The sequence below is a fragment of the Arabidopsis lyrata genome (genome assembly GCF_000004255.2).
Source record: "Arabidopsis lyrata subsp. lyrata unplaced genomic scaffold ARALYscaffold_6, whole genome shotgun sequence".
Taxonomy (NCBI): Eukaryota; Viridiplantae; Streptophyta; class Magnoliopsida; order Brassicales; family Brassicaceae; genus Arabidopsis; species Arabidopsis lyrata.
The window spans coordinates 24,536,921-24,551,597 of NW_003302550.1; the positions used below are offsets into that span (position 1 = coordinate 24,536,921).

The 14,677-nt window shown below is 38.9% G+C and overlaps 4 protein-coding genes across 6 annotated transcripts; 2 read left to right on the top strand and 2 right to left on the bottom strand.

The window, feature by feature from the left end:
• Positions 1-42: 42 nt before the first annotated feature.
• On the bottom strand, positions 43-1,741 carry LOC9311070 (pre-mRNA-splicing factor cwc24). Its single transcript, XM_021022339.1, has 3 exons — positions 869-1,741; positions 668-779; positions 43-586 (listed from the first exon to the last, which is right to left on the bottom strand). Exons 1-3 carry the CDS (start codon positions 1,196-1,198, stop codon positions 324-326), a joined length of 705 nt encoding a protein of 234 aa, XP_020877998.1. The 5' UTR covers positions 1,199-1,741; the 3' UTR covers positions 43-323.
• Positions 1,742-1,828: 87 nt separating this feature from the next.
• Positions 1,829-5,127, top strand: LOC9311071 (putative cyclic nucleotide-gated ion channel 13). Of its 2 annotated transcripts, none has more exons than XM_002872869.2 (8): positions 1,829-2,000; positions 2,268-2,328; positions 2,491-3,016; positions 3,094-3,605; positions 3,752-3,863; positions 3,952-4,188; positions 4,272-4,666; positions 4,741-5,127. In XM_002872869.2, exons 2-8 carry the CDS (start codon positions 2,300-2,302, stop codon positions 5,021-5,023), a joined length of 2,094 nt encoding a protein of 697 aa, XP_002872915.1. In that variant the 5' UTR covers positions 1,829-2,000; positions 2,268-2,299; the 3' UTR covers positions 5,024-5,127. The 2 variants fall into 2 exon arrangements, with proteins under 2 accessions (XP_002872915.1, XP_020877994.1); XM_021022335.1 differs by having other exon boundaries at positions 1,908-2,000; positions 2,497-3,016.
• Positions 5,128-5,532: 405 nt separating this feature from the next.
• Positions 5,533-7,545, top strand: LOC9308985 (protein SDE2 homolog). Its single transcript, XM_021020863.1, has 3 exons — positions 5,533-6,301; positions 6,504-7,041; positions 7,208-7,545. Exons 1-3 carry the CDS (start codon positions 5,679-5,681, stop codon positions 7,352-7,354), a joined length of 1,308 nt encoding a protein of 435 aa, XP_020876522.1. The 5' UTR covers positions 5,533-5,678; the 3' UTR covers positions 7,355-7,545.
• Positions 7,546-7,721: 176 nt separating this feature from the next.
• LOC9308986 (lysine-specific demethylase JMJ25) lies at positions 7,722-13,741 on the bottom strand. Of its 2 annotated transcripts, XM_021020861.1 has the most exons (14): positions 13,360-13,737; positions 13,006-13,139; positions 12,798-12,897; positions 12,584-12,713; positions 12,437-12,500; positions 10,245-10,944; positions 9,830-10,159; positions 9,397-9,667; positions 8,890-9,317; positions 8,721-8,793; positions 8,528-8,613; positions 8,244-8,363; positions 8,070-8,168; positions 7,722-7,972 (listed from the first exon to the last, which is right to left on the bottom strand). In XM_021020861.1, exons 1-13 carry the CDS (start codon positions 13,567-13,569, stop codon positions 8,088-8,090), a joined length of 2,727 nt encoding a protein of 908 aa, XP_020876520.1. In that variant the 5' UTR covers positions 13,570-13,737; the 3' UTR covers positions 7,722-7,972; positions 8,070-8,087. The 2 variants fall into 2 exon arrangements, with proteins under 2 accessions (XP_020876520.1, XP_020876521.1); XM_021020862.1 differs by lacking the exons at positions 7,722-7,972; positions 8,070-8,168 and having other exon boundaries at positions 8,304-8,374; positions 13,360-13,741.
• Between the last annotated feature and the right edge of the window lie 936 nt (positions 13,742-14,677).

A 14,677-nucleotide genomic window follows, 5' to 3' on the forward strand; every position in this document is an offset into this window, starting at 1 on the left:
CAACGGAACCGACAAATCTTTAAGATAGATTACGTGTCTTAGTTTAATTGGTTTGTCGTCTACCTTTTTGGATTAGCTATTGACTTTAAGCACGTGTTTATACTCTCTTCTCCTGCCAAATAAGCTTCCCAATTTTGACGACACCTATCTATCTCCCAAATATGTTCTCATCTTCTCTAAACATTTAAACTATAGCTGATGTCAGCATGAGATCACAAAAAAAAAAAAACAGAAACATGATTATTTGGCAGCAAAATTCATTATCCAAAAGATATATATATATATTTGAAACTCTGTTTTGACGTGTGAGTGCGTCTAGCGATTTACACGTTCCACATGACCGTCTTCATTACCGCAAACGCTTTCGCCATATTAGCTTTAGCCGTTTCCATCGTCTCCTCAGCTTCTTGCACCATATCTGCCGCCATTGTCGCCGTTTCTGCCGCCTTTGTCGCCATAGCCGCCACTTTTTCCACCATTCTTTCAATCTCCTCCACCATTTTTACAGCCTTTTCCGATATTCCCCTCGCGCCATCCGCCATTGTCGATGCCTTTTCCAACATTACTCTCACTTCCTTCACCATGGCTACAGAGAAACATCACCGAGCGTTTTGTAAGAGTAGGTTTTTTTTGGTGTCAAAACAGAGAATTTGGCGTTTTAACAAACCTCTGGCTTTCTCACGTTCTTCATCTATTCTTTCCTTGATCTCCACGGCTGTGTTGAAAACCCCTAGAGTTGGCTCGTTACACACAAAACAATTATCGTTCTCAGTTTGATGCTGCATCATGAAAGAAAACAACAAGGAAGGTCTGTTTCAAAAATTAGCTAAACCAGTCACGAGACTTGTTGAAGATTAGATAATGTAACCTTTAGAGCACACTTGTCACAAAAGTAATGGTTGCATTTGGTGACAACAGGATCCATGAATGGTTTTTTGCAAATGGAACATGCTAATGGCAATGCATCATTTTCCTCCGTTGGCTCAAAGTCAGTTTCAAGCTTCCTCGATGTTGCTTTTTTGACCTTCTTCTCTAGTTTCTCTAATCTGGAGCTTTCGTTTTTCGAATCTTCATCTTTGTCTACATCAAGACCTCTTTTCTTCAAGTTTTTAGTCATTTCATCTTCTCGAGTCTCTGTTTCTTGCTCAGCAAGTTGAGATTCTTCCTCTGACGTTTTAGCTTCACCAGAATCTGACATTGTTGATCAGATTAACGAGTCTGAAAATTTACCAAATACGCATCAGGATCAAATATCTAAATCTAAACATCTACAGCATTCCAATCTCGATCATCAGATTTGATGACAAATCATAAACACTAGAGATCTGATTACCAAATTTAGTTTGAAAATAAAACAAAGAAACATTATTTCACCTAAGCGCAACCTAATTCTAATCAATACTTGACCTAATTAAAACCCTAGTTTTTAGATGAATCTAGCTAGGGAATGTAGAAATCAACCTTTTACTGAAAATGGCGGCAAAGTTTCTGACATCTAAAGAAAGAACAGAGACAAGAAAATTTGAAAATAAGGAACAGATAGCTAGCCTCTCCTTAAGAATAGAGCAGTGATGATCGGAAAATTACGCCGGGAATAATAACACCGACGTTGACGACGTCTTCCGATTGCGAGAAGCCGACAACTACGGTGAGAAAATATGAAGAAGAAAGAAGTTACAAAAATATTTGGGACAGTCAACAGTTAGTTTTACGCTTGGGCTTTTATTAGGAGTAGGCCCATTAAATGTTTTCGGATGAAACCTAGTTTTGACTTTTAATTAATATTTCCCTCTCTTTTTGTCTTTTATTGTAACAATTTCGAAGAAACTGCCATTGATGGAGTCTCCATTTTCCAGCGCCATGCCAAGCTTGACTACAATGAAAACTTATTTGACTGCTTGAAAAAAATTCAGAGAATTTTCCAATTTCAGTTCATCGGAAAATTCTTACTATCATTTTTCTTAATCACTGCTGATCCGTTACTTTCGTCGTACGTTCTGGTAAGTTTCGGAGATAAGAGCGATATCAATGTTTAATTTCTTAGTTTCCGTTTCTTCTTCTTCTTCTTCGTTTGATTTTTCTTCTGTAACTGTAAACTTCGGGATAGAAAAATTAAAGAGATAAAATTGATGTGTTACTGTCTCTCGTCGGCAGTTATTTTTTGGTCCTGTAATTTCCAGGTTTTTATTGAACAAGATTTGAAAGCTAGCTTTAATCGGAACCCTAATTTTTGTTTCTGTTTTTTGGGAACTGTTCTTATGATTCAGGATCCGTTGACGAATAGCAAAAAGCTTGACTTATGGCTTTTGGCCGCGACAATCGTGTAAGGTTGTTGGTTGCTTGCTTTTAGGCCTAGAAAGCCTTTAGATCACTTGAGTTATAAAAAAAAAATCTCTGTCTTTTTTTTTTTCTTTTTCTTAAGAATCATTTCACCGTGTTTTTGGAAGATTCTCAGAGAAAAGGTTGTTTTGTTGATGATTTTTTGTTTAGGTTCAGAGATTGGATTTCAGAAGGATCATTAACCACAGAGTATGGTTACGGAAGAAAAGTTAGACCATCTCTAAACACAGTTTTGAAGAATGTTCGTAGAGGGTTTGAGAAAGGTTCTGATAAAATCAGGACTTTTAAGAAAAGAGATTCTAGCACCACCACAGATAAGAAGAATATTATAAACCCACAAGGCTCTTTTTTGCAGAACTGGAACAAAATCTTTCTTTTTGCTTCTGTGATTGCTTTGGCCATTGATCCATTGTTTTTCTATATTCCTATTGTTGATGGAGAAAGAAACTGCCTTAATTTGCATCATAACTTGGAGGTAGCAGCTAGTGTGCTTCGTACGTTTATAGATGCCTTCTACATCATTCACATTGTGTTTCAGTTTAGAACTGCTTATATCTCTCCTTCTTCTCGGGTTTTCGGAAGAGGCGAGTTGGTTGATGATCCTAAAGCTATAGCCATTAAGTACCTCTCCTCCTACTTCATCATCGATGTTCTTTCTATCCTTCCACTCCCACAGGTAAAAATGACTAGCTACTTGTGACCTTGCTAATGGTTCCTTGATGGTTCTTTAACATTCTCTTGTTTCTTCTGCAGCTTGTAGTCTTAGCTGTTATCCCCAATGTCAACAAGCCGGTCTCTTTGATCACTAAGGACTACTTGATTACTGTCATATTTGCTCAATACATTCCAAGGATTCTTCGTATTTATCCACTTTACACTGAAGTTACAAGAACATCTGGCATAGTTACTGAAACCGCTTGGGCTGGAGCTGCTTGGAACCTATCTCTCTATATGTTAGCCAGTCATGTGTTTGGAGCCTTATGGTACTTAATATCAGTAGAACGAGAAGACAGATGCTGGCGTGAAGCTTGCGAGAAGATACCAGAAGTATGTACCTTTAGATTTCTCTACTGCGATGGAAACACTAGTGTTAGAAACGATTTCCTGACAACCTCGTGCCCGTTTATCAACCCTGATGATATAACGAATTCAACGGTCTTCAACTTTGGCATCTTTACTGATGCTTTAAAGAGTGGGATTGTTGAATCAGATGATTTCTGGAAGAAGTTCTTCTACTGCTTCTGGTGGGGTCTGCGTAATTTAAGGTTTGTAACTCTTTTTCTAGTTAGACACTTGATCGCTGGCTAAGATATGATGAGCCCTGCCTCTCTAGTCTCTTGTTGAATCTTTAACCAGATATATGCATCAAACACTAATCTGATGATCACTTGCTTTTACTCGCTCGCTGCAGTGCATTGGGACAAAATCTCAATACGAGCAAATTCGTTGGGGAAATCATATTTGCTGTATCAATTTGCATATCTGGACTAGTCTTATTCGCACTACTTATCGGCAATATGCAGGTAAATCCTTTAATTGTCTTCTTTTCCATCACACACTTAATCCACAAGGAAGAGAAAACAGTACTCATGTTTCCACTTTGCATTACAGAAATACTTGGAATCGACAACAGTTAGGGAAGAGGAGATGAGAGTGAGAAAAAGAGATGCAGAGCAATGGATGTCTCATCGAATGTTACCCGATGACTTGAGGAAACGTATCAGAAGGTATGAGCAATACAAATGGCAAGAAACTAGAGGAGTCGAAGAAGAAAACCTTCTGCGTAATCTCCCTAAAGACCTCAGGAGAGACATCAAACGCCACTTTTGCCTCGATCTTCTCAAGAAAGTAAGTGCTTCTAGTTCCAGCTTCTCTCTTAGATCATCTAATTGATATTACATTCAAATAATCTTTGATCGAATCAAATATAGGTACCTCTGTTCGAGATAATGGATGAGCAATTGCTAGATGCCGTGTGTGACAAGCTAAAACCCGTGCTCTACACTGAGAACAGCTATGCAATTCGAGAAGGAGACCCAGTGGAGGAGATGTTGTTTGTTATGAGAGGAAAACTGATGAGTGCCACCACAAACGGTGGCCGGACCGGCTTCTTTAACGCCGTATACCTAAAACCTAGTGACTTTTGCGGCGAAGATCTTCTCACATGGGCATTGGATCCTCAATCTTCGTCTCATTTTCCGATTTCGACGAGAACAGTTCAAGCTTTAACTGAAGTAGAAGCCTTTGCTTTAGCAGCAGATGATCTTAAGCTCGTCGCTTCACAATTCAGACGACTCCATAGCAAACAGCTTCAACATACTTTCAGGTTTGGTCTCTTTTGACCGATCTCTGTTTCTCTGATTTCCGGTTCTGTTTGGTTTAACTCGGTTTTAATGTCAGGTTTTATTCGGTACAATGGAGAACTTGGGGTGCGTCTTTTATACAAGCGGCGTGGCGGAGACATTGCCGGAGGAAACTAGCTAGGTCATTAACCGAAGAAGAAGATCGATTCCGAAACGCAATCGCAAAACGCGAACGCGATGCGGCGTCTTCGTCCAGCCTGGTTGCAACGTTATACGCGTCGCGGTTTGCTTCAAACGCGCTTCGCAATCTGCGTACCAACAACCTTCCTGTGCTCCCTCCTAAACCCTCCGAGCCGGATTTCAGTCTTCGAAACCCTTAAATATCTCTTACACATGTCCACTTACCACTTGTATATACTATTGACTATTGTCAACGACATTAAAGCTTATACTAATTACAAAAATTTAGAAATTTTGTTATATATCTTACAAGAAAAATCTTGGCTAATACTATATGTTATTTAAAAGTGGTTTTAAGGATTTCATGTGTGTGTGTTTGACAAAAAAAAAAACAAAGAACGTGTTAACCAGTAACATACAATTTATCATGTTATTTTATCTACGAGTAATTTGTTCTATATATATTTATTAGATTCAATTGGAGTATCATTTACCTGATCATATTCATACATTATCTTCTTAGAATGTAGACAATAGTTTGGTCAAATTGTACCTAGAAAATCGATTTCTCCTAATAAATCAAAACAACGTTGACAAAACAAAAAAACAAAAAAATTAGATTGACCGACATAAGAAGGGGCCAATCCGTAACCGACTAAGATTCAGACAATATAAAAGCCCTTTTAGTCATAAACCCAAAAGTGTGGATAAGATAATTATCTTAGCCCAACAAGCAGTGAGAGAGAGAGACACTTATTAGGGCTCCGTCAATTTTCCCCAATTTCCTCTCTGATTCCTCTCCAGAAATCTTCTTCTTCTTCTTCTTCGTCCAAGCTTCCTTTAGAATCGAAATCGATGGCGGATCAGAGCTCTAAGCCGTTGCAGTTTTTCGTGAGACTACTCGACGGAAAATCATTAACCCTAAGTTTCTCCTCTCCATTAGCTTATGGCGAGCAGATCAAGCAGCGGATCTTCGAGCAAACGAAGATTCCGACGCATCTACAGCGATTGATAAGCGGAGGTTATCAAATCTCCGACGGATCCGCGATTTCTCAGCCTGACACCACCGTGAATCTTGTCCTTTCCCTGCGTGGAGGTAAAGGAGGATTCGGATCGTTACTTCGTGGTGCGGGTACGAAAGCTGGTCAGAAGAAGACAAACAACTTCGATGCGTGTAGAGATATGAGTGGACGGAGATTGAGGCATGTAAACGCCGAGAATAGGCTTCAGGAGTGGAAGGAAGGTGAAGAAGAGAGGAAGCTTGAGAAATCGGCTCTTGAGTTTCTCAAGAAGCAAGCCAATAAAGTGAAACAAGGTGTTGGGAATGGAGCTACGCAGAAGTATGTTAACAAGTATAAGGAAGAATCTGATAAGTGTATTTTGGCTGTTGATTTGGCTTTGAACGAATCTTTCAAGAATGGCAAGAGAAAAGGGAAGATTGGTGCTGACTCTGAAAAGAAGAAGCGACTCAAGATATGGTATGCAATCTCTTTTTCAATGATTTAGAGAATTTGATAGTTTATGAAGCTTCTTAAGTTGATTGATTGTTAAAGTTGTTCCTTTTTTTTTCTGTAATTGTGATGCTAATGGTGGGTATTTAGGTTCAGTAGTCTCGTATATTGTTACTTGAGTTCTTCATATCTCTGTTACTTGCCATTGATGATGTGTTTATTTTTTCAGGAAGGGGAAGAGAGCTGTTGAAGATAGTGACAGTGATGATAGCAGCGACGAGGAGGATGAGAAATCTGTTGTTATAAATAATGGTGGCCAAGTTGTTTCGGATAAGGATACTGATGAAAGCTCAGGCTCTGTTGTGGATGGAGTACATGATGGTGATTCTTCTGGTAAATCTCTATGCAATAGCGGTTCGGAGGAAGAGAACGACTTTGTAGTGCACCACCGAAGATTAGATGTGGTTATCACCGGTGTTCAAGGGATTAACGAAGAGAAGATGGATGATTTACCTGTTGCTGTTGCTGTTGCTGATGCAATGGATCAACCTGAAAAGGTGGAGAAATCAAGTGGAGACGCAGGGAAGAATCTGGTCGATGTAGCTTGTGAAACATTAATTACGTCTGCAGCTGTTAAGAATCAAGGAAATGATTCTGTTGTAAAGAGAGGAGGAACTGCGAAAGAAACAGTGTCAGTTGATGCAGTTTGTTGCAAACCTGTTGGACCGCTTAACTTTGACGACTTCAATTCAGCTACAGATATGGAGGTATGTGTGTAATTTTTTATACGCAAGTTAAAAACCGAGTTGGTGTCTTTGAATTTGAACTATCAGAAACTTTAATTGCTTTGTATAACGGTGTGTCATATAGTTCATGTGTTGCATAAATCACACTACTAAACCTATATTGAATCCATCTGTGATTTGGTTTCAGGTTTTGGGGATGGAGAGATTGAAGACTGAGCTTCAGTCACGTGGTCTGAAATGCGGAGGGACATTGCAAGAGCGGGCTGCGAGACTATTTTTACTTAAATCAACACCACTCGATAAGCTCCCAAAGAAATTGCTGGCCAAGAAATGAAGAACAACATCCTAAGTCCAAAAAAGTGACTACCCTTTTGAAGTTTTTTTGCTTATAGTACAATAATACAATCCACATTGTGTAATATCAGCTGTAATTGTCACTAATCCACCAAGATAATCGCTTTCGCAATGACTATTCTCTTTTTCCCATTTATCTTCTACAATATAGAAATCTTTCTTTTCTCTTTTTATCGAATGATCAGAATGACACAATTCTGTCCACGTCCATGAACAAAATCCTGTGGTTAGAGAAGAGTTTCTGATCGAAGACAACAACAACAACAATCTTCCCAACTCCTAAGAGGGCACATATAGATCTCTTGCTTATTATTGTTGCCAAAAGCTTGATTTTGTCCGAACCAGAGTATGTAAAGCAACATGTTGATTAAAACTTGAAGTTAACCGATTCTTTTACATGATTCTACAACTCTGTAGTTATAGCTTATGCGTGTACCATACGTGGCAAGCAAAGCCTACACAACCCGTGTTTATTAACTTATCTTACATTCTCCTCAACTCTTCTATTTTAAAGTAGAGGAAGAATCTTACTTTTGATGGTACAACAAGTCAAATGAGTAGGAATAGTTTACGGATCCAAAAAACGTGGGAATTTTTCCTGTAACAAATCAGAAAAGAGGTTGCTTAGATTTAATCTTTGAGGACAAACAAAGTCGTACAATGTGGAGCATAGATGTCCAATTTGAAGAACAAACCTTGTCATTTGTTAGGCATCACTGCGTCGTGGAGTTTTGCATTAGCTCATTTAACTCTCTTATGGCTGAGCTCGCAGCATAAAGCGCTATTTTCTTAAGCTGCAATGCAGTGAGAAGAGAAGTGATTAGAGGTTAAGCTGAAACTAGAATTTTAGCTTCAAAACGTGTAAGTACCTCCAATTTATCTTCGCTAGATCTGTGGTCTTTAGGTAATCTCCGGAACTCCTGTGTTAGCCTAAGGCATTCTTCAACGCTTTCAGGAGCCACAAAGTCTAGTGCCACCTTTATGCAAGACTGGAAACAGTCTGAATTTTAGGACCATTAACATAAAATGTTGATTTTTTTTGGCTTTTTGAGGAAAAAAAACAATGAATGAGAAAATCTAGATGATGATAGAAGATGCAAGCTCCAGATTCATAAACATGATATGTAAAAAGGGAATTGCACCAATTGCTTACCTGTCTATTCCTCACTTGGTGAGGACAACCTGCAGGTATGAAAACAGCTTCGCCGAGGTGTTGCTCAAAGGTCCATGGTTCTATATCTGCATATGAATAAACATATATTCACCGTTTGCCATAGCACAGAAGATAAATCAAGAACATAGTATGGTTAAGCGGCACAGGTTTTATGTACAGACCAGAATCTTACCAAATTCCTCCTTCAGCTGTTTCTTCTGGCTTTCACTCAAGAACATAGTCTGGTCATGAATTGGGTGAATAACCTGAATTTAAACAGTGCACCAAAGTTTAGATTTCTCACACATTAGTGACTAATCCAATACGAATCATTTACAAGAGATGTATGAGATGATACTTACGGATTTCACGGGTTCGTTATTGATGTGACGAAACTCATGCTTGTGCCTTTTCAAAAACTGAATAAGTTTTGGAACATCCTCTCTTCGAAAGATATCCCAGACAGCACCACCATGCACAGCCTTTGACCTCTCATTGGCATTGCCATCTGTTTTCTTTTGAACATCCAGCTTCTGCTCTTGTATGGATTCCACAATTATACTCACAGCAGGTTGTGTGGGATTATCCTCTGTATCACACGGGGGAGTTGCAAGAAGTGTTGGCATCATTAGTCCATTCTCCACTGAGGGATCATCTTCTCTTTGGTATTTTGGAGATAATCTCTCTGCCTTTACACAGATGTCATGATCTAGTTCCATAGCAGTAAAGCAAGATGGTGAACCAGAAGACCCTTCCATAGGATCAGCTCTTTCAATGTTCGTACAGTCACCTGAGATTAAGCTATATTCAGTAATATATGTATTTATACATAAGAATGGGAAAGCTCTCTTTCAAAATTCTCGCAATACCTTTTGAACTAATCACTTTCTCAACTTCTTGTGAGCCCGGTCTTGAACTGTTATTTGATTGTTCTTCGTTAGCTGTCTTGTCCTTTAAATCCTGTTTATCTTCATCCACTTCTTTCAGTGACTTGTTTTCAAGTTCGCTGGCTTCTGTCACTTGACCACTGTATTGTTGTTTTTGCAACATCGCTTCTGCATTATTTTTCTGATGTACTTTTATGTTTTGGTATTTGGCGGGAGGGATTTCCACTTTAGCTGTGTGTGTCAACACATTGACCTAACCCACAATTATATAGAACAATTAATCTCCGAAGTACAAGGGATAGAATGGACAGCCCAGTTTCAGTATGAAAACTCTTAAAAACACCTCAGAAAGTAAAAATCCATGGTTTATGTCTCTGAATAATTAAGAAAGTACGAAAAGAATTGGTGCACGTACCGCGTCAGAAATATCACAATGTAGTTTTGTCACCGAATCTCCTCTACTAAGCTCTTCATGGAAACCGTACGCAATGTATGTCTTGGGTCCAAGATCTGGCTTCAAGGATTTTTCTGGAAGTCTTGTTGCGAGATTTAGGATACCAGACTTTGGGTCAGTGTAATCAAAGAAAGGCAGTGCAGCAATAAACTCAGCATTATGCCTTGGAAGGCGCTTTTCAAATAAAGTTGATGGAGGCCAATCCTTCAATTTCAACATTTCTGGCCAACCGTTTTTATGCATGCGGCCTTCTAAGTAGCCGTCAAAAAACTGATGAATATTTATTTCAACCTACAAGAGAAAGGGATGGTTATGTGTATACTTCTTAGAGAGCATTTACATCAAGTATTAAACACAAGGAATTGGGTTGACTGACCTCACACCAGTCCAAGCAATCCAAAGCTTTGACTTTTTTCGTCTCTTCTTCGTTACATTTAAGCTTTGGATCCATTTCCCTACAAGCCCTCCACATAACCATTGGTTCCCAACTTAGTCCAGATGTCTTCTCGAGAACATTTCTAACTATCACAGGTTCTGCCCTCATCCAATGCGACTGAAAATGAGCAATATCGTCTTCAGCCAGATCAACAGCATTTGGGGAGTATAAGAAATTATCATGAGCATTCTTTCTAAACGCTGCCTGTCTTCTAATGGAATCAGAACTGGTAGTGCATGAGGAACATTCATGAGCAATATCCACATCTGATGGCCTAAAATGCAGAGTACATTCCTCGGCATTCGTTATTAGTTTTTCAACCCAATCTTTTTTCCATAAGCGTCTCAACTCCAGTGTTGAAGTACCACAACCACCACACTCTTTTGGAGGGCATGGAATGCTACTGTCTGAATTAAGCTTCCAAGTAGAGAAATGCAGTGGAACATAGGCTTCCGAATCTTTTCCTTGACCTGCTTGGATTCGCCATTCATATCCTTTCCCTTCTGCATTTTTGTTCCCATCTCTCTCTTGATGGAATCCCTCACTCAGTTCCTTGCAGCAAGAAAGACATATATCGACTGAACAATCTGGGTTCGGACAGCTTCTGTAAAAATTGGCAATGGATGTGCGGCAGAGATCACTGTAGTACAGGGATGAAGAGATTGTCAACAAACAAGGAAACATAAAGTAATGCGTAATGCACCATCAAGAATCATAGAAAAATACGTTAATTCGAATATGAGATACAATTCAAAGAAACAGATTAACAAATGTGTTTTTATCGATGGCTAACGAAACTATCTCCTGTTTTATTCAATATGAAACGTCTTCACGTGTTCTGGACATAAAAGAACAAAATGAGCAGTAAACCCCATATACCAAATCCCAAAGATACCCAAAAGTATCCCAACAAGGTATAGAACCCTTGTATTCCTCGGGCATATGATACTGATAATGATGAAACAACTCTCAGCCCATTGCTTTGCCTTCACATGTGAAGCTTATTTTCGTTCAAATGAAAATACAAGAAAAAGGAACAACATAAAACTATAATGATCTTATTAATCACTTCCCAATTAAGTCAACCTACTTATTCCCTCAAACCATTCCTTTTCATTGTTCCACTGATTTAACAATTTGATTGCTATCAGTGCTGCCCACCCAAAAAAGGCCTTGTCCACAAAACTATCAGTGCTACTCTCTGGAGGTAGTCTTTTGTGGGTAGATTTGATATCAGCTTCTTCTGCCTGAATTAGTTCCAACGTCTGAAGCTTTGTTTTTGGGACCACTACATTGGATGGAGGGTCCGACCCTCCATACACTTAAAAGACACCAAGACCATCAGATGGTCTGGTGTGCGTTGGATCAGTAAAATACTCAGCCCATGTTAGTAGAAGACCAGTTTTCTTCCAGAACCATTGAAGATGCTGTTCTTCCCGCCTCAGCATCCATCGGCAGGATGATTGTTTCCACGTCGCTTCCAATTTCTACAGGATCAATAGGTGTTGGCCCTCATTAATCGAGGTTCGTGGAACCTGAATTAGGTTTGAGAGCAACTTCCTGAAGACCATAATGGACTCCTCCTGAGACGTCAACCTCTAGTTCACCTATTGTAGGTTCTTCTTTGTTGCTTCCAACCATGCCATCCTTTGAGAGCAATTTCCCACAGAACAAACCAATTTGATAGCGTAAAGAACTGATAAAAAAGATTTTTTGATAAAACGAAAACAGTGCAAAATTTACCCCACAAGAGATTTACTCTGCCCCCAAAGATACCTGAATGTATCCTACCAAGGTGTAGAACCCTTGTCCCCTCGGCTAAACAGATATTTATGAAAACGGCTCCCTTCTCATTGCTTCCCAAGTGAATATTATTTAAAATCAAAGGACAATACAATAAAAATGAATCTACTTGATGAGATCATAATCTCATCAGTCATCTACCAATCAAACCACCCAGACTACTCCCTCCAAATCATTCCTTTATTTTTCATTGATTTAAAAATTAGATTGCTATCAAATCTCCGCACGAAACTGGTGATACAAGAAACAGTATGAAAACTCGATAACTTTGGTTTTCCCCAAGATAAAAGATCAGCCAAAAAGGAGCTCCCTGGGATTTGAAATTTTACCAGTATATGCGTTCACTTGGGTCAAGTTTGCACCTATTAATATCAGCTTCTGTCACAGGGAGTCCTAGAATAAAACAGGTACGTGAGTGGAAAATAGAAACAGAAAGAAATAAGAGGATGGCACAAGTGAAGACAAAGAGCCCCCACCTCTAATAGTTGCTTCAATCTCAAGTTCACGGTTCTGCTCCATATAAATATCCTTAAGAATTGGGAGAACTTTAACTAATAGATACTGCAACTGCTTAAACATGACATTTGTTTCTTTTTCACTTCGAGGCTGAGAATTAGAAAAAAAAAAATCCAAAAATGAAGGAGACATTTCATCACAGTAGATTCACAAGAAAACAGTGATCCCTCTTACCTTGACAACCAAAGGCAACCGCAAACAACTTCTGCAATTGCAATTCTTCATACAGAATGGACAAGCAGCTCTAACTTCCTCTATTGTTCTTTCTGAATACCTATCAAGATTCAAGATAGTGTAAATTAAAACTCTCCTGACTGGTTAAGGAAGGAAACTGCAAATCATAAACTCGTATAACGTAATACTAAAGAGTGCAGATACTTACCATCTCTTGATACACTCATTGCAATACTTCTTGTTACATTTTGAACAGAAGATAAGATCACTCTCACTCGTCAAGTTCTTACAATGATGACACGTCAAACCCACATACTTTCTGCTTCCCTCAGACTTAATATCCTGGAAGAAGCAATGTTCACAAACATATTCCTCTTTCAAATTCGAACTAAACAAAATTCAGCCAAATTTGCAGCTAAATAATTGCATGAGAAAGCAAACAAAGGAAACTTAAACAACTCCACAGAATCATGAACATACCCAGAAATGCAGAATCAAGCTCTTTACAAGTATTTAGAAATGCAGAAGTTGAATGAAGCAATTATTACAGAAATGAATTAACCTTCTCGGGATTAGACATGTCGATTTCAATAGATCGCTTCGAAACCTCTCCGCCATCAAATTTTCTTCTTCCTCTTCCTCTTCCGATTCGTCCTCTGCTCACAACATCATTCTCTTTCTCCCTCGCCTTACGCGCGTTTTGAGATCTCCCATCTTCGAATAACTCGTCGGAATCTCCTCGTCTGATTCGCTTCCCTTTCCTTTTCTCCATACTCGGAGACAAAAAAAAAAGCGACCACCAGAGTTTCTGAGATGGTCGTTATTTCATCGATCTATTAATCGCCGTCGCAGCTTTGGGACTATCATCAAAATAGCTAAAGGAGAGTGACGTGGCAACCATCCAGAGGGTAGTATGGCTTTAAAGTCGGATCGGATGGTCTACTTCGTGATCCGTACGTAATTAATTAGGGAAAACAAGACGTTTCTTTACTTTTTACTATTCTACCGTTTTTAACTTTTTGTTATCTTTCCAAATTCAACCAATTTTTAAAAAATCGGCTAATATAGATTTTTCTCTAGCTAACCAAAGTGGTCCGGTGGTTATTGATATTGTAAATGGGTTTTCGCCTAGGCTCTTGGACTCTTGGGTTAGAGAATTCAATTCATGGGCCAATTTTCATTTTAAGTGCTGCGGGTTAATAGGCGCTACTCTTATTTTTTAAGAAAATCGTTTTTATTACTTATGGATTGTTCAGTCTCATGTTAGGTACGCACACTGTGAGTATTGTCGAGGAAATAAGTGATGTTTTCTTGAAATTGTTGACCATTCAAACGAAATGTGAAATGCACATTGGTGGCCATTAACTAGCTTTTAGAGGTGATTGGAACATACTTGATTGATGTATTATCTTGATTCCGAAGCTATGACTACTTTTGATCGATCTAGTTTATGAATTTACTTTTAACACCGCTTTCTGGATATTGTTACTACCATCACAGTTCAGTCTGGTTTTGGGTTTTCATAAGCAGTGATAAGCTTTAAGAGCAAACCTTTCTTTTGTTAGCATCACTGCGTTGTGGAGTTTTGCATTAGATCTTTTGCTTCTCTTATGGTTGAGCTCGTAGCATGCAGCACTATTTTCTTAAGCTGCAATGCAGTGAGAGGACAAGTAAAAGGAGGTTAACATGCATAAGCTCAAACTAGACTCTCTTTAGCATATATGATTCAGATATAATGAAATATTTAAAGTACTTCTAACTTATCTTCGTTGCATCTGTGGTCTTTTGGTAATCTCCGGAACTCTTGTGCTAGCCTAAGGCATTCTTCCACGCTTTCAGGAGCCACAAAAGCTTGTGCCACCTTTATGCAAGACTGCAAC